The 16,821-nt window shown below is 52.9% G+C and overlaps 3 protein-coding genes across 3 annotated transcripts; 2 read left to right on the top strand and 1 right to left on the bottom strand.

Annotated features, from left to right (window-relative positions):
- Positions 1-1,050, top strand: LOC113146578 (putative uncharacterized protein DDB_G0274435; the record flags this gene model as incomplete). The annotated part of the gene is given in 5 exon segments (XM_026334363.1): positions 1-4; positions 231-303; positions 405-471; positions 771-779; positions 823-1,050. Coding segments are annotated over 5 exon segments (381 nt in total), but the record flags the coding sequence as incomplete, so codon positions are not given.
- Positions 1,051-4,568: 3,518 nt separating this feature from the next.
- Positions 4,569-9,726, top strand: LOC34623727. The gene is made up of 6 exons (XM_026334362.1): positions 4,569-6,821; positions 7,074-7,166; positions 8,157-8,225; positions 8,585-8,804; positions 9,361-9,572; positions 9,637-9,726. The coding sequence occupies exons 1-6, from the start codon at positions 4,569-4,571 to the stop codon at positions 9,724-9,726; spliced, it is 2,937 nt and encodes a 978-aa protein (XP_026190147.1).
- Positions 9,727-10,429: 703 nt separating this feature from the next.
- On the bottom strand, positions 10,430-11,089 carry LOC34623728. Its single transcript, XM_026334361.1, has 2 exons — positions 10,876-11,089; positions 10,430-10,770 (listed from the first exon to the last, which is right to left on the bottom strand). The coding sequence occupies exons 1-2, from the start codon at positions 11,087-11,089 to the stop codon at positions 10,430-10,432; spliced, it is 555 nt and encodes a 184-aa protein (XP_026190146.1).
- Positions 11,090-16,821: the final 5,732 nt, after the last annotated feature.

Here is a 16,821-nt window from a genome sequence, read left to right as displayed (position 1 = left end):
ATGGGTGCGCGATCGCGTTTCACTGAGGCGCTGCTGCATGCATGCACGACTCAACACTTTGGATCTTGCTTGGCCTTACCCAGTATCGCCTCCAGCCTGCGCGAGCACGTCGTCTGCGAAGAAATGCATTTCTTCTCTGCCGCTGATGGGACCAACATAATTTGTCGCCTCCACATGAGGGGTGTGGGGCCCCTGGGGGGCCTCCCGCCTCGGGAGTGTCTCGTTTTCAGTCTCCTTGAAAAACAATAGAACCACCGTCGTTGTCACAACAAACACCCACCCCCAGAATCTGCAACCGCAACAGCACAGCAACACGGAAGAAGAGGCAGCATCCCTGAGGCAGCGCACCTTTTGAAAAACACACGGGCAGCAGCACACACGCGCGAGACACCCCGCAGCAAGAGCACGAGGCGCGCTGAAGCCACGGCGATGGCAGCCTCCAAACCAAGAGCCAATGCAGCAACAACGCATGCGCAGTAACATCAGCTGCAGCAATGCTAGTAGCAATGGTAGTAGCAGCAGCAGCAATGGTAGTAGCAGCAGCAACGGTAGCAGCAGCAGCAATGGTAGTAGCAGCAGCAATGGTAGTAGCAGCAGCAATGCTAGCAGCGGCGGCAGCAACGGTAGCACCAGCAGCAATGGTAGTAGCAGCAGCAACGGTAGCACCAGCAGCAGTGGTAGTAGCAGCAGCAACAACAACGGTAGCAGCAGCAGCAGCAATGGTAGTAGCAGCACTGGTAGCAACAACGGTAGCAGCAATGCTAGCAGCGGCAGCAGCAGCAACAACAACGGTAGCAGCAGCAACAACAACGGTAGCAGCAGCAACAACAACGGTAGCAGCAGCAGCAACAACGGTAGCAGCAGCAACAACGGTAGCAGCAGCAACAACAACGGTAGCAGCAGCAACAACAACGGTAGCAGCAGCAACAACGACGGTAGCAGCAGCAGCAACAACGGTAGCAGCAGCAACAACAACGGTAGCAGCAGCAACAACAACGGTAGCAGCAGCAACAACAACGGTAGCAGCAGCAGCAACAACGGTAGCAGCAGCAGCAACAACGGTAGCAGCAGCAACAACGACGGTAGCAGCAGCAGCAACAACGGTGGCAGCAGCAGCAACAACGGTAGCAGCAGCAGCAACAACGGTGGCAGCAGCAGCAGACACAGCTGGACGGACGAAATAAAGGCGGGGAGGTCAACGGCACCCTTTCCGTCTGAACGCTCCATGTTGAGGAAGCGACGAGAGAAGTTGGGATCATTCAGCGCTAAAAATCCGGCGTAAGAAAAACAATACCCCAATGTCTGGCCCACAACGTTGCAAGTCGAGGCGAGGCTGAAAAACAACAGCTGTGGCACCAGAAAAATTGGAGGGGAGCGTCAGGCTATAAGGCTGTATTTGGCTCTAAGGCGATAAGGCTGTATTTGGCTATAAGGCTGTATTTGGCTATAAGGCTGTATTTGGCTATAAGGCTGTAGTTGGCTCTAAGGCTGTAGTTGGCTCTAAGGCTATAAGGCTATATGGCTGTATGGCTATAAGGCTGTATTTGGCTCTAAGGCTCTAAGGCTGTATTTGGCTATTAGGCTGTATTTGGCAATAAGGCTGTATTCGGCTCCAAGGCTATAAGGCTGTATTTGGCTATAAGGCTGTATTTGGCAATAAGGCTGTATTTGGCTTTAAGGCTGTATTTGGCTCTAAGGCTGTATTTGGCTCTAAGGCTGTTTTGGGCTTTAAGGCTGTATTTGGCTCTAAGGCTAAAAGGCTATAAGGCTGTATTTGGCTTTAAGGCTGTATTTGGCTCTAAGGCTATAAGGCTGTATTTGGCTCTAAGGCAATAAGGCTCAAAGGCTAGAATGCCGTATGGCTCTAAGGCTCTAAGGCTATAGGGCTGTCCGTTGCACTTTGGTACCCTGCTGCATCATCTGCCGGCGTCGAGAAATTACCCCAAAGAACTTAGCAGCAGCAGCAGCAGCTGCTGCTGCTGCAGCTGCACGACAAACATGCGCAGTGGGGGCGATGATGCCTTACCCTTTGTTCTCCGGACTGAGTAGCGTCAACGCCCAGCCATCGACAGCTATATCCTGCAGCAGCAAATGCACAGACATGCAGCAGCAGCAGCGAATGCAGCGGCTTTGAGATACAGCAGCAGACTGCTAAAACAGCAGCTAGGAGGGAGTACGCAAGAGCACCTGGGTGGCCATGAGGAAGTACAAGAATCCGAAAAAGATGCTCAATATGAGCACATTTGGTTCTGCAGCGCCTCCTTGGGCTTCTGCAGCAGCAGCAAAGAAAGCAATGCAAAAGGAAAGGCTGCATGTCGGCAGCCGCAGCGGTGAAGGCGCTGCTGTCGTCTGGCCGGCAGAAAGGGCAGCCAGCTGCATGCACAAGGAGGAGGATACGCAGGAGAAGAAAAAGCAACAACAGCAGCAGCGAAAAACACCACCTCCCCCCTCATATCCCCCTTCTGTCTGTTAGACACGCCGTAACAGCAGAAACAGCCCTCCTTTCCCCTCTCCAACAGCAACAGCACCAGCAGCAGTAGCAGTAGCAGCAACAGCAGCAGTAGCGGCCTCCCTATTTCACTCCCTTTTTCCCTATTTCACTCCCTTTTCCCTCCCTATTTCACTCCCTTTTCCCTCCCTATTTCACTCCCTTTTCCCTCCCTCTTTCCCCCTTTCCCCCTCCTAGGGGCCATAAAATGGTGACAAACCCCTTAACCCCTTCCAGCCCGTCGCCATCAGCACACTTGCATGCCACACACACACACACCTCCAATCCACGTCTGCAGCCTGTCTGGGCTGCTGGCTGCCCATATCATGAGGAATCCCGCAACGAATTGCAGAGGAATTAGCCACGTCCTCCTTCTGCCTAGAGACTTTATATAGCAGCCATCCACCAGGGGAGCCCACAGCAATTTCACGCTGCAGAGGCAACGGGGAAACAGCGAACAGCACATCCAACACACAGGAGTCTACGCACGGGTTCTGATCCTCCACAAAAAGTTGAGACGCGTTAGCCGTCGTAGCACACGGGCAGCACTTTCAGCAGAGGCAGTTTCCAACGCGACGCCTCTGCTGCTTTTTGCGGCAAAACGGCAGCGGCGCGTGCTGTTGTTGTTTTCCTCATGAAGGCAACTCGCAAATCTTCTACAGGAGGAGCGCTCGTACCTAAACGGGAGGGACGTGAGCGACAAGAGCGATTGCTGCTTATAAGATATCTTGTTCAGGAGAAGCAGCGGCAGGCTGCCATCCAACCCCATGGGAATGCCCTATCGACACAGACATAGATATATATAGATATATGTGCATTTACATGTGTGCATGTACATATGTGTATACATACCTATGTATACGTGTATGTACGTGTATGCAAGTGAGTAGATAAGTAGATATGCGTATAGGAAGTATCCCATGCATGTGGCACTGCCGCTGCAGAAATACTGAATAGGCACCTATGCGATCCGCCGGGTGTACATACAGCTCTCGCACGCCGTACATTAACCACCCGGCTTGCAAGAGTAAGCTCAACGACAGCTCAGGCCACAGCAAAGCGCTCGCCGCAGCAGCAGCTTGCGTACTTGTAGGGTGTATAGAAGAAGGAGAAGAGAGATGCTCCCTGAGTCTTTGGGTAGCCAGCGACGGCGAGACCCCATTCTCGCTTTTGCGGCTGACGCTGCCGTGCCTGGTGATTCTGCGCGTGTTCGAGCTGTCATTGAAGAGAGGCTAGAGATGCATCTGTCGAGAATTCTTCACTGCGGTTGCCAAGCTGCTCTGCAGCGACTCCAGCCACTCCCCTGCCTGCGTGTCCTCTGCTGCTGCAGCTTTCGCCGCGTTCGGGTGTACGTGCAGCTCCTGCTGCTGAAACGGCGGCTGATTCTGCGCGATTTAGCGGGCAGGAATCTGCTAAGACAATTCAGCGAAGCACCCTACAACGCTTGCCGCCCTCGGCGCCGTTCATGAAGTGCCGTTGCTGGCCGCATTTATGCTCGTGGGGTTGCTCTGGGTGGTGTCTGCAGCAGAAGCAATGGAAATTACACGCGAGAACGGCTGCAGCCGCCGCAGAGAGAGAAAAAAAGTACAAAGGGGAGCAGCAGTAGCCACAAAGGCACCAGCGAGCCTGCTGGTCCACCCCCCTGGTGGCTGCAGTGATGACACCCACGCGCTGCGGCGCTGCTGCATGCATCTAAGTGTTGTTGGAGATACTTTGATCTTGTAATTCAATTTCTCTCTGCTTGCCATTTCTTTCGCAGTTGCACGCGTTGACAAGAGCAGCTCTAGCCACAACAACGGTAGCGACACGCCGTACCCAAGGCTTCCGTTGGCAGACAGCATGCGGCTAGAGCTGCTCTCTGCAGCCGGAAGAAGAAGCCACCGTGGGCAAGCAGGCGCCGCGCATTGAGACAGAAACGGCATTTCACCCTCAAGAGCATCGGGGGACTGGCTGTAGCTGCGCTCTGTCTGCAAGGAGACATCGCGACTGCAGCAGGTGAACAGTACAGCCTGAGTGACACTGCCTCAAAGACTCAGCAGCAGCATTGAGAGCTAGAACGTCGGCAGGCAACAGCAACACCATGGAAGTCGAGGAGGTGTTGCTACACGATGGCGTGGCTTCCCTGTTGCAGCAGCACGCTCAGGAGTTTGCTGCTGCAGAAATCAGCAACAGCAGCAGCAGCAACAGCGGAGGCGAGGCTTGCGGCTGCACCCATTGCCGAACCTCAGCGGAGTCTACAGCCAAGGTAAGAGCTTCTCTCGGCAGGTGCTGCGTGGCTGTGCTAGCGGGAGTCATTGAAGAAGGTGCTGCGGCAGCAACAAAGCAACCTCAGAAGGCGCAGCAGAAGCTGCAGCCAGCCAAGAGAGCGACCATCGTATCGTGCTTCAAGTTGCGGGAGTTCTCCGCTGCCGTTGAGGCTGAAGTCAAGCAGGAGCACCAACATCGGGAGAAGGAATTTCCTTCGCTGCTGCTGCAGCGTCTCGCCGCTGCAGCAGCAGCGCATCACAGCCTCTTGGTGAAAGACATCCGCAGCGTTAGAGCAGCTCTCCCCTTAGGTGTAGATATCTTGGGTGTATGGACACCCGTGCCGCTGCAGCAGCAAAAACAAGAGGAGCAGCAGCAAAAACAAAAGCAAGAGGAGCAGCAACAAAAACAAAAACAAGAGGAGCAGCAACAAAAACAAAAACAAGAGGAGCAACAGGAGGACAGGCTCCGTCCATTGTATCAGCTTGCGTCTGCGCTAAATACGGCGATAGAGAATACCCTAAAGGCAGTTGATGAAGATGAAGGCATACCCGATTTTTGCAATACTGCCAGCGGCAGCAGCTGCCTCGGCAGACACGATAAGGTTTGTTTTGTCGCAGTAGCGGCTGATGCTCCAAAGGAGCCATTGCAGCATACACAGGAAGATGTACTTGCTTCCCAGTTTGCAGCGTTCGATCTTTCGCGCGCGGGATCTTCGGCAGCGGCTGCAGGAGGAGCAGCGGAGGAGGGTGCCTTAGAAGCACAGCGAATACGAGTTCAAGTGGGGGATGTGCTGGTCAAGTGGCAAAGCACCAGAGGATGGTATTTGCTGCATTCGCGGCTGCCACTGCAGCTGATGCTCTCTGCTGAAGCAGCGGCGGGGTGTCTGCAGCAGCAGCAAATCGCTGCGTGCTGTTGCAGCAAGGGGTTGCTGCTGCCCTCTCTCGCTCCTGCTGCAGCGGAGGAGCTGCTGCAGCAGCTGCAGATGCAGACGCAGCAGCTGCTGCAGGAAGATGCTCTTTTCTTTCGTTTGCCAAATGGGGAGTGGCTGGCTCCAGTGGCTGCATCGCGGGGTAGCAACTCTGGCGGCACCGCTGCGGCAGCTGCGACAGCTACGCTAGGAGCAGCCTTCTCCGCTGCAAAGAAAGCTGCAAGACAGAAGCAGTGCGAAGGCAGCAGCGCGAATAGCCGCAGCCACAGGGGGACTGTTGCCAGTGAGTGCTCCGAGTTCGCTGTACAGCAGCAGCACTTCCAGCACGCCTTCTGCCAGCAGGACGATTCTCAAGAGGAGGAGCTGCCGCTGCCTCTGAAGGAGCTGACGATGCATATTCCAGCAGCGCGCAGACTCAGCAGCTGCACAGCAGCGGCAGTCGGTGCCTCCCTAATTTGCGCTGCTGCTGCAGCACCTGCCGCAGGAGGCGATTCGGAGCAAGCCTTGATGCCTGGTTCGGCAGTCGTTTATCCTGAGGCGTCTTTACGCGGAATCGAAGAAGCAGAAAAGCAGCAGCGTGACGTGTCTGTGTCGCAGCACGCCCGGGTGGCTGAACAGCGAGCAGCCGTCACAGCTTGCGGAAGTGAGAGCACCTGCCTCATAGCGTGCGATGTGTGTTTGCTGCTGCGGAGAGACACCCAGCAACAGGCGGCAGCAGATTCGCTCCTGCATGCGCTGCTGCTGCAGCTCCGCTTCCTTGGAGGGGCCTTGTCTCAGATGGCAGCAGCAGCCGCCGCAACTGCGAATGCAGATGCTTCTGATGGTGGCGGCACGCTGAAGAAGGGGGCATATGCAACGCAGCCTTTTCTCGTGCACTCTCTGCTGCTCGCGGACTGTATGGCCCCACACTTCTCTGTCTCTTTCTGCTCCTTTCTCCCCTGCCATTATGCCCTTCCCCTCACGGCATGCAGCACTGAACTGCCAAGTACGCGATCGCAGCAGCAGCTGAGGAGGCAGAAGCGCTGTGTTTCCCGCAGAACTGCACACCTTTTAGAGAGGGCGCAACAACGAGGAGGTGTTTTGCATGCCAGATCAGGGATGGCTGTATCGGTTGTATTTCTTTGCGGGGAGGGAGTAGAAGGGGAGGGGCCTTGTGTGGTGATGTGATGCGCTGCTGCAGCTCTTCGCACCCAGTGGCTCGACTTCTGCTGCGCGCGGGAGCTGCTGCCTTTCTTTGTTGCACAGCAGCGCGTGCTGCATGGCAAGGGCAGTAGCGGCAACAGCAAACTCGTCTCGGTGCGATTTTTCAGGATTCTTTGCAGAATCGAAGAAACACTTGAATAAGACGCAATCAAAAGCCTCAAAAGCCGTTTTCTCTGACTGTCGCTGCTGCTGTTTCTGCGCTCACAGCCTCATCTTGCCCTCTCGGCAGGACCGAAGGTTTTCCGCCGCGCTCGTGTCAGCCTTGTGCGAGGCCTTTGCGATTATTACCATTACATGCAAGTACGCGAGAGTTCAGATCGGCCTGTGTGTTTGGGCTTGTCGATAGCTGTTTTTCCTTTTGGGATTTGTGTGTTTCCCGGTGGCTCGTGCCGTTCGTCGCTCATAACGCTTGCACCTCCTGCCCGGTGTGCTCAAGAGACACTTTATCTGCAAGGATTTCGCTTTTTCTGCTGTTGCTGCGTGTTCCTCTGGCTGCTATCCTTCTCCTCCTCCAACGCGCCGCCTCTCTCTTTCTCCCACTGTTGCTGGCCCTCTGCGCACGTCTGTCTCCTCGCCTGGCACTCGCTTTGCTGCGCCGCAGGACAGCATGAAAGATGAAGGGTGGGGTTGTTGTTACTGCTCCCTGCGCACGGTGTGCTCCTGGTTCTTGAGGCAAGGCTACACCACGCGAGTAAGTGGGAGCGGGGGAAGTGCTCTGGCAGCAAAAGGCAGGGAGAGTTGAACTGAACGACATTGTCGTCTGACGGAGAAGGGCTGTGGAAGAGAAGGCGGGGGAGGGGGGAAAGGGGGGTTGCGGTGGGGAGTTCACCAGAGACATGCAAGCAAGTGCATGTAGAGGCAGCGAGCGAGTGCAGAAAACAGGATATTAGGTGGGAGTTTGAAGCATGAAACGCAGAGGCGCTGCATCGAGAGAAGCGCAGGCCTTGTCTCAGACCGATGTGGGGGCAAACTGATGGGTAGGTGGGAAGGAAGGGAGGTAGGGGAGGGGGGAAGAGTGAAGCGACAAGGGGGTCAGAGAGAGTCGTAGAGCGAAAAGTGGCAAAAAGAAGCAGAGGAGATACATGCATCTGCGGTATAGCACGGGGTGCGACTAGGGTTGCATTGAAAGGAATCGGATGCATTCCTCTTAGGAAACACAAGAAAGGGCGAATCAAAAAGAGAAGGAGTTCACACAGATCTGTCGGGGTAACAGCGCATGAAAGGATGCGAGAGACAGACGGAGGGCGACAGACCATAGAAATACGTTTTTCGCTGCGCTTCTTCTTTTAGCCGGTTCCTACACACTGGGATATCCAAAAGCTTCTCAAGGATAATGATGATGCATTCAGTGATCTACAGGTTAGCTCTTGCCCCACCTTCCAGGCCCCTCATTTTGTGTTTCTTGGAGCATATGTCTTTACTCTAGTGTTGCACCTTAATCTTAGCCCTGTCCGCCTTCCTTGGACTGTTGATGACGCGGCGTGTTTAATTTCTTTTTATCTTCTGGCCGTATATCTCCGTCGTGCAATTTATAACGCTTTTTCCGTGAAAACTAGCTGACTGAGGGGCTTCCATGCCATGCGCCACATGTTACTATGGCCAGTGGTAGCCGGATTCAGGTGTACAGACAGACACCCTGTCGCGACTGCCAAGCCGCTGTGACACGGAACGGATAAATGTTGGGTTCCCCCTTGCCCCCACCTCTTTTTGCTTTGCAGGTTGGATCTCCCCGATGGATTGGTACCATAGAGGCGCAATACGTGCTCAACTGGTACTTAGAGTTCGGCTGCCGCGTGATATACCTGCAGCACATGGAGGAGATTGAGGCTTACATGGGCCTCCTTTTGGCGCACTTTGCGAGGCAACAAACTCCAGTCATTATGGGTGTCGGACAGTTCGCCTATCTCCTCCTCGGAGTTGCACAAGATTTAGACACACGTCAGACAGAGCTGATATCGGCAACGATTTTGCAGCAGCATACACAAACACACACATACACACATACACTGCAGTGGAACTGGAATGCCTTCCTTTCCAAGTTTCTCCAGACTCCTCGCTTATGCATGCGCTTAAGCTTGTCTCGGCATGCGTTTTCTCTCCTGTTGAGTGCTACGTCTATTGCGCTCCTTAGTTTCCCTGCGTCTCGTTCTTCAGCAGCCCTCTAAAGTGTGTGTGTGTGTTGGCATTACTCGTGGCACCTCTCTCTTCGTGGAGTGGGGGAGGACGCCGGTTCACCACTGCCTATCGTGGAATTTTTTCGTTTCGAGGCTGCAGTCTCTTTCCTCCGTGCGCGCTCTATCTCGTTGCTTTTCTCTTGTGGTGGAGGGATGTCTGCGTCTCACAGGAGACGTGCAGTACTTGATCATGGATCCGCATTATGTGGGGCCTGAGGACGCCAAGCTCGTTAGAGACAAGGGATGGGTTGCATGGCAAAAGGCACGCTGAACGTGACTCCTCCCTCTCCCCTGTCCTCCCCTATGTGTATCTGCAGAAGAGTTGACAGCACTCCCATGTCCTCCTCGGTGTCTCTCTGCGATCTGCTTATCTGGAAAACTCCTCTGTGCCGTTATGCTTGTGCATTTTGCCGCCGCGGGGAGGTGCAGTGGGTCTGCGCCCTCTGTCGAACTCGCTGCTCTTCGCTACTCCGAGCATTCCATGCATGCATCCCGTGCATCAACGTGGCCTCATTGCATAGCTTGCGCAGACGTGGCTTGCCGTCGCTTGTGTATGTCGTCTGCCTCTCAACCTGTCTTTTCTCCCTCTGCCGCAGATAGACTTCCTCGAGAGAGCAGCGGCGGGCAGCTTCGTGAATTTGCTGCTGCCGCACACATCCACAGAGGACGGTCGCCTCGTCTTCTGAATTTATGCTGCTACGACAGCTACCCTGGCCGTCTCTCAGCTACTAGAGGACCTTGCAAACGCAAAGACGCGTCTTCAGCAGCAAGTGCTGCACAGTCGCACCAGGTGTTGCGCGACTCTAGTCTGCAAAACTCTTAAACTCAATGCCTCGTGGCCTTTAACATTGCCTCTACTCTTCGGCAGAAAGGCCTTAACGGTGGCTGGCCCCTGCTCTGCCATCCGCCTCCTATTCGGTTCCCCGAGTAGCGCACTAGCATCTAAAGCCTCACTGCCCCTTCCTACGTATTCTGAAATTCATCTCAAACCACATGTTTAAAAAACAGATTTACAGCAAAAAGTAGTGTTTCGAGATTCGAAGCGCTGCTTGATTTGTGACAAGTGCGGTGGTGCAAGCACTCTTCCAATTCTTCGCGAGAGGTGTACGTATGCATAGACTGTATGCATACGTTAGGCCTCGTGAAGCCAGATAGCTCGAATCAGACGACCCTACTTTACATTATGACTAGCCTTTGCGAAACTGTTTTCCCTTTGGGAGCCATGCGGAGCCACCCACCATCCACAGAACTCGAAAAAGAGACCCATGCTGTTGCCCCAGAGAAAGATCTTGCTAGAAGCAGCTTCCGATCAGTGCTGAGCTCCCCTGCATGTCAACGTTTGATTTGCTGTCCTTTGCACTGAGGAGGAGGGGATGTCGCTTTTCAAGCTTACAGCCCCTTAGACTTATGCTGTTTAATCCAATCTCCTATACGCAAGCGCCTTTTTTCCGCATCTTTATTTAGCTCTTCTTTCTTCTGCTGTACGTCTGGTCTTTCCATATACTCCTTCAGAACTATCTCTCTGCGCGTTTTCTCGTCCTTGGGTCCCGCTTCTACAAGACCATGTATCCTCTGTCTGACCTGTTCGCCCCTTCCCGGAGTTCTTGGTACATTCGGCGGTCCCTCTGCTGATCGACGATCTTGCTCCCTCTGCTCTATATCTCGCACCACCGAGCCGACTAGTGGGCCTAGTGCGCGACGGCCTAAGAGTCCTACGGCAGGGGCTGGGCCTGGGGATGGAGCCGGTGGTTGCGCCGGAGCGGGCTGAGGCGCACCTCCACCCAGTCCCTCGAAGTAACTCCGTAGACTCGGAACGCTAGAGGGGGGCGTTGGACCCCCGACCGCCCCCCCTGGGGGTGTGGGAGGGCCGTTGCCATCCTCATCCGAATCAGCAGGGTTATTAGATGCCTCTACGAACGAAGACTGTGACGCATTGGGGCCCCTCAGGGGCCCCAGGAGGCCGGCGGGTTTGACGCTAATCGCTGCCGCCGGAGACAGCAACTCGAAGAGCACGGCCGCCTCGACGGCCAACAAGCAGGTGACCCGCATCATTGTGAAATTGCTTCGTGCGGCGTGTGTGAAGGATTAATCAAACTCAAATGCTTCGTGCAGCGCGCGAATGCTTAATCTGACTCAAGGCTTTCAAAACTTCTCGCAAAATAAGAAGATACGCCGCACTGCAACGGCCGCGTCCATTGACAGCGCCGCCGCGGAGGCTTTCCAGCGGGTAGGAGAAGGCTTGCCGGTCTCGCAGCTGCCCGGAGAGCCGACAGGGCGGCTCTTCTTGAGCTGTCCTCTGTAAACTTTTACTAGCAATCCTAAAGCTTTTCTGGGCCCAAGTTTTCGTGGTATTAAAAAGATTAGACGGTGCACTTCCGGAGGCGGGGAAGCTACACGGCAACCGCAGTTCCCGGACCAGAACCGCTGACGAAAAAAACCAACGCACCGAGGAGGGACGTGGATCTCCCCCTAAGTGCCGGGAAACTTGTATCGTCCTTCACCAATCAACTTATTCCAAAACCACTCACTCAATTTCAAATAACTGTACTCACTGCGCAAGGTCCTTCCATGGGCACATCTACACGGGGCATTTTCTGCCTCTGGATTCTTGTTCTTGGTAGGCGCACTGAGTGCCAAGCAGTACTCGTGATAACTGAATCAACACCTTCCTGCTATTTGCAAGAATGTCTTTTTAGGCTCAAATAATCAGCATTGTCAAGCTTCAATTTGACAATTTGTAGGAAGAACTGTGAAGAGCCTGTGGCCCTTCGAGGTCAGTAAGGAGGACGTTCCAGGTGTGACGCTGCATGGTTCGGCAAAGCTGTTATCCCCTCATCCGCTTGCTGTACACGGGGTGGAATGCTCGTAATGTTTAATCTTCAGCATGTATATACATCTTTGAATCTCGGATCAACACATACTAAATACAAAGTTTTGAGTTTTTCAAAACACTACCTGCTCACCCCTAACGGCGCCCCTCTCTGTTACCCCCATGGACAAAAGAGGGAAGGCTAGGGTGCACGTTGCTGCACGCTCTTTGAATTCCAAACATTCACACATAGTTGTTCATAGCATCTATTGCACACACACACACACACACACACACAGACACAACAAAACATTGAGTCTTCTGATTCCGAGGAAGTAGTGCTCTGCAATAAACTAGACGTACATACAGACAAGAACTTTGTCAACTCTCCACGCTTTCTTACCTGTACATACCTTACCTAGTGTAAAGGCTCGAAGTGCAGCGAATCCCGGTGCACCTCCCCTGCATTATTTCAAAGCAAATGCCCGCTTGCTTCGTACCTGTCATTGAGAACAACTGCGTGCCAGAGAGCGAGAGAGTTTCCGCCCTGTCACCACTACCCAGACACCCCAAAACAGTGCGTATCTGAATGCGAAGTGTGCGTATTCCAGTACGGAGACTTAAAAGAAGAAAAAGACTAACACACCAACCAACATGAACAAGGGAGCAAGCCAGCACGGCCTCGGCGGCGCGACAGCTCGCTGTTTTTGGAGCCCTGAAACGTGTGAGCCTCCTGCTTGAGGCAGCCGAAGGCAGGGAAAATGTGTAGAGGGAATTCAAAATCCATGCTAATACAGAATAGCCTCCGCGCCTCACCGAGAAGTCTCTGCAAGCAAGTGGAGCCAGTGAATGCAGCACAGTTCATCTCTAGTCCTGAAAAGACACATTGGGAGTATCGTTGGGCCAAGATACCTGGAAGTGCCTGGGTACAAATTTGAGAGCGGAGAACACACAGGCAGTATTTACAAATGAAGGCCGCTATATCGGGCAGAACCTCCTTCGGGGTAGGACACTTACCAAGACCTGTGGGGAACCGTCCATGGTGACTAGTGCTGTAAGCTAAACAAACAGCCTGCATTCTGCATCAGACAACAGAGCTTGTAAGGGCTCTTCTGGCAGCCACTGAGCTTGACGTTACCCACCCCACTTCACCAAAAATCCCCCTAAGGAGTCCTATAACCCGTCACATTTAGGACGCCACCCTTCCACTCCCACAGAAGTCATATGCCTGCGTGGAGAAGTCAGCAAATATCCAGGCAGTTCGGAATTTTTGTTTCGGAGGCCAATATTCATAGTTCTGTGGAACCTCCAATTTTAGGGAAAAAAAAGCCGGAAAAGAACATTGATTCGTGAGAGGATGGCATGTGGTCCTAGCCACCTGGCCACAAATATCTTTGCTTGGCGGTCTTCCGCTGCACCTTGCAGAACGTGCTGACCTACCACCACCACCAGAAGAACACACCAGGCCGACGCCTTCCGTATGTTCGTGCTAATCTCTCTTGCGCTTTGCGCAAAGATTCGCATGCACTGACCAGCTGTTTTCTGAGTCAAATAGCCATAGATGGGTGATGATCCCACACCACCAAGTGCAGCCTGGATCGGAGGGGAAATGGCCAGAGAAGACAACGGAGGGTGATAGCGGGTGGACGAGTGTGCTGTGGTATCATGAGCCCGCCGAGCACACAGAATATACCCAAACCAAGAAGTTGACTTTTGTAATCATAGAGCCGCAAGTACACTGAGTGGGCTTTGTGTGCCGTTCTGCTTCAGGGTCGTTCGCAGTGATAAAATGTTGGCCATTGTCTACTCGCCGTCATGGAGCATGCTACAATGCACATAGGAACTTCGAACGCCTGTTCATAGTAATACTTACATGATTTTCCTGGAGCTCTAAAATGCGTGTTAAGATTAATTGAGCGACTTGCTGGGACGTGAACGAACTGGAGCAGAGGATAAAATGAGCACATTTGCTGAGTCTGTCAAAACCTACATAGATGAATTCTTGACCCTTGACCTCCAGCAGTCCAAAAGTAATTTGTAGTTGGGTTAGTCAAAAGCACTTTAGGAACTAAATGGCTTTGTAGTACACCGGGGAATACTGCGCTGCATTAGCTTCTATGAATCTGCCCATGGAAGTGCTTCCTCCTCTGCTGGAAGACGCATCCTAGGCCACCAGAAGGACCTTGTTTCCCTTGTAGAGTGAACCACGCCATCGTTTCGAAATACTGAATCATGTGTTTTGCATAGAACGGCATTGCAGGGTGAAGTCAGAATGTGGAACCGATGAAGTCCTGGCGTTGTTTGAACCTCAGCAAGCCACTCTCACGTTGTTTGTGCTTCGCACTTGTACCATTATAGTTATGGATGGGGGTAGATGCATAACAGGCATGCGATTTCAGAAGCGGCCCTGGAGCCTACTACACAAGAGCGGTTGTGATGCACAGTAATGAACCCCTGAGGCATTGCGATAGCGCATTCGCGACCACATTAGTGATGCCCCTAAATGCTACGCTTCATTGCATAGATGTGCCACACCGGGCACCCAATTCAGCGAAGAGTTTTAGATTTATCAAAGCCATGGTATATTACAGACTATTGCTCAGCCCGGACAGCAAAATGGCATCCAGTTAAACAGTGGCAGCATGCTTTTTCATGTCCATCACAACGTAAAAGGTGTCTTGATTCGGCACTGAATAGCGCTGATTGGTTTCGGTGAAGCGATAAAAATTGCGAACAATAGTATGGCGTTTTTGAATCTATAGCCTGCTGAGGGGGAATAGCACCTACCGCTACGTCACTGCACCTTGTACGAAAAAATCAAGCGCACTATCGGGCGGCCCAGATGTGCCTTTGCTGCGATACTAGCCTCTTCTATAGAGCTCATAGGCTGCGATTCCAAAGCTTATTAGTCAAAGGAGCCGCGATCCAAGCAAACATATGAATGAGACGAAATTTCGGTAATAGTATGGAAGATCGCACAACATTGCACTGTCCTTGAGGGGGGCAGAGGCAATTTCTACTGATTTGCATTTCGATTCTCTCTACACATTTTCCCTGCCTTCGGCTGCCTCAAGCAGGAGGCTCACACATTTCAGGGCTCCAAAAACAGCGAGCTATCGCGCCGCCGAAGCCGTGCTGGCTTGCTCCCTTGTTCATGTTGGTTGGTGTGTTAGTCTTTTTCTTCTTTTAAGTCTCCGTACTGGAATACGCACACTTCGCATTCAGATACGCACTGTTTTGGGGTGTCTGGGTAGTGGTGACAGGGCGGAAACTCTCTCGCTCTCTGGCACGCAGTTGTTCTCAATGACAGGTACGAAGCAAGCGGGCATTTGCTTTGAAATAATGCAGGGGAGATGCACCGGGATTCGCTGCACTTCGAGCCTTTACACTAGGTAAGGTATGTACAGGTAAGAAAGCATGGAGAGTTGACAAAGTTCTTGTCTGTATGTACGTCTAGTTTATTGCAGAGCACTACTTCCTCGGAATCAGAAGACTCAATGTTTTGTTGTGTGTGTCTGTGTGTGTGTAATAGATGCTATGTACAACTATGTGTGAATATTTGGAATTCAAAGAGCGTGCAGCAACGTGCACCCTAGCCTTCCCTTTTTTGTCCATGGGGGTGACTTAGAGGGGCGCCGTTAGGGGTGAGCAGGTATTGTTTTGAAAAAGACTCCAGAACTTTCTGGTGAGTGCGTGTTGCGTGAACAGGTAGGTGACTCCCCAAAGGGACTTCTGATAGATTGTTGCAATAGTAGTGGCTTAGTTACCTACACCGAACAAAGTTGCTGTGATATGGGGTGATCCCGAGTGTTACTTCAATAGAAAATTTTTGCAGACACCAGATTCTGAGGTCAATAGTGCAATGAATCTTCATCAAGCCACCGTAGTATTGTAGCTGCTGCGGAAAGGTTTCTTGACGTGTCACAGCATTCCATAGCTTCTCTTGGTTGAGGGCTTAAAGCTCGACGAATTGCAATGACATGCGTGCGATGTGCTCACCCAAGGCGATGGCAGCTGATTTGTTGCTGGCTAGATGCAAGTGGCCATAGAAGCAGGACTCTCCTTCACACCCAATCGTCAAACAGTTTGAAAAATATTTTCCTCTGAAGAGCCACGCAAACTGTGCAGATGCCTAGCGTACCTCTGTTACATTACTCCCAAAAAAGTCAGGGACTGCATGCGAAGAAGCCCCATCCAGGAGCACTCCGCTCACTCCGCTGACCACCACCATGGCCAGAAGAGCAATGTTGGAGGCTAGATGGTCTGCTCTGGCCACAATTGCTTAAAATTCAAGGAATCCTCATCATGACTTCAACACGTCCGTCGCTCGACTGCCTCGAAGGTGTTTCGTCGATTCTCCAGAGACTCTGCTCCGCCACCCAGCCGTCGAATTCGTAGGAAATCCTGAACTTGCGAGTGAAGCGGCAAAACGTGCACGTTGTATCGTAGACATTAGGCCTAAAGTTTTGAGTGCCCCTTCCAGCTCCCCGAGAATGCAGGTTGTTTTGCCATAACCCCGCGTTTTACATGAGGGCCACCCTCTGCCGTATTGGGGGGTTCCCCCCCGCCCAAAGGGCAGCAGCTGAGCTTCGCTACAGTATCCTGGCGCGGCATGGCTGTTCAGCGTCATCTGAAGTCCGCTTCGAGGCGTTTGAACATCCTCTTAAGTATACAGTATCTGCTCCCTGTATGAGGAGGCCCTCGCCACCTTCTTTCTTCTCCGGATTCTCTAGGTTTCCGACGAATGGTGGTGCTTGTGCCCTGCGCACGCCATATTCAAACCTCCTCGGTGCTTCGCGTTGCCCCTCTTCATTTTCTCCTTCTTTTCTCCCCCGTGCCTCTCCTTGGTCCTCTGCTCTCTCTGTTGCCCAGGCAGTGCCTGGTAGGGACTGCTGGCAGCCACTGCACAGTGCGCAGAGCATCAGATGTCTCGTGGAGGTGAAATTCCGTCGGACCGGTGGCAAAGATACTT

Source organism: Cyclospora cayetanensis, unplaced genomic scaffold, assembly GCF_002999335.1.
Source record: "Cyclospora cayetanensis isolate NF1_C8 unplaced genomic scaffold, CcayRef3 CcayRef3_contig_40, whole genome shotgun sequence".
Taxonomy (NCBI): Eukaryota; Apicomplexa; class Conoidasida; order Eucoccidiorida; family Eimeriidae; genus Cyclospora; species Cyclospora cayetanensis.
The sequence above is the reverse complement of the archived record's forward strand: the minus strand, read 5'-3'. Positions and strand labels throughout refer to the sequence as shown.

Excerpts from the sequence above, each read along its gene's own strand:
- LOC34623727 (XM_026334362.1), top strand. The coding sequence starts at position 4,569 with ATGGAAGTCGAGGAGGTGTTGCTACACGATGGCGTGGCTTCCCTGTTG. Across the intron at positions 7,167-8,156 it reads ATTATTACCATTACATGCAA|CCGGTTCCTACACACTGGGA; the intron begins GTACGCGAGAGT and ends TTCTTCTTTTAG. Across the intron at positions 8,805-9,360 it reads TGCACAAGATTTAGACACAC|AGTTGACAGCACTCCCATGT; the intron begins GTCAGACAGAGC and ends TATCTGCAGAAG.
- LOC34623728 (XM_026334361.1), bottom strand. The coding sequence starts at position 11,089 with ATGCGGGTCACCTGCTTGTTGGCCGTCGAGGCGGCCGTGCTCTTCGAG. Across the intron at positions 10,771-10,875 it reads CCCAGGGGGGGCGGTCGGGG|GCCCAGCCCCTGCCGTAGGA; the intron begins GTCCAACGCCCC and ends CTCCATCCCCAG.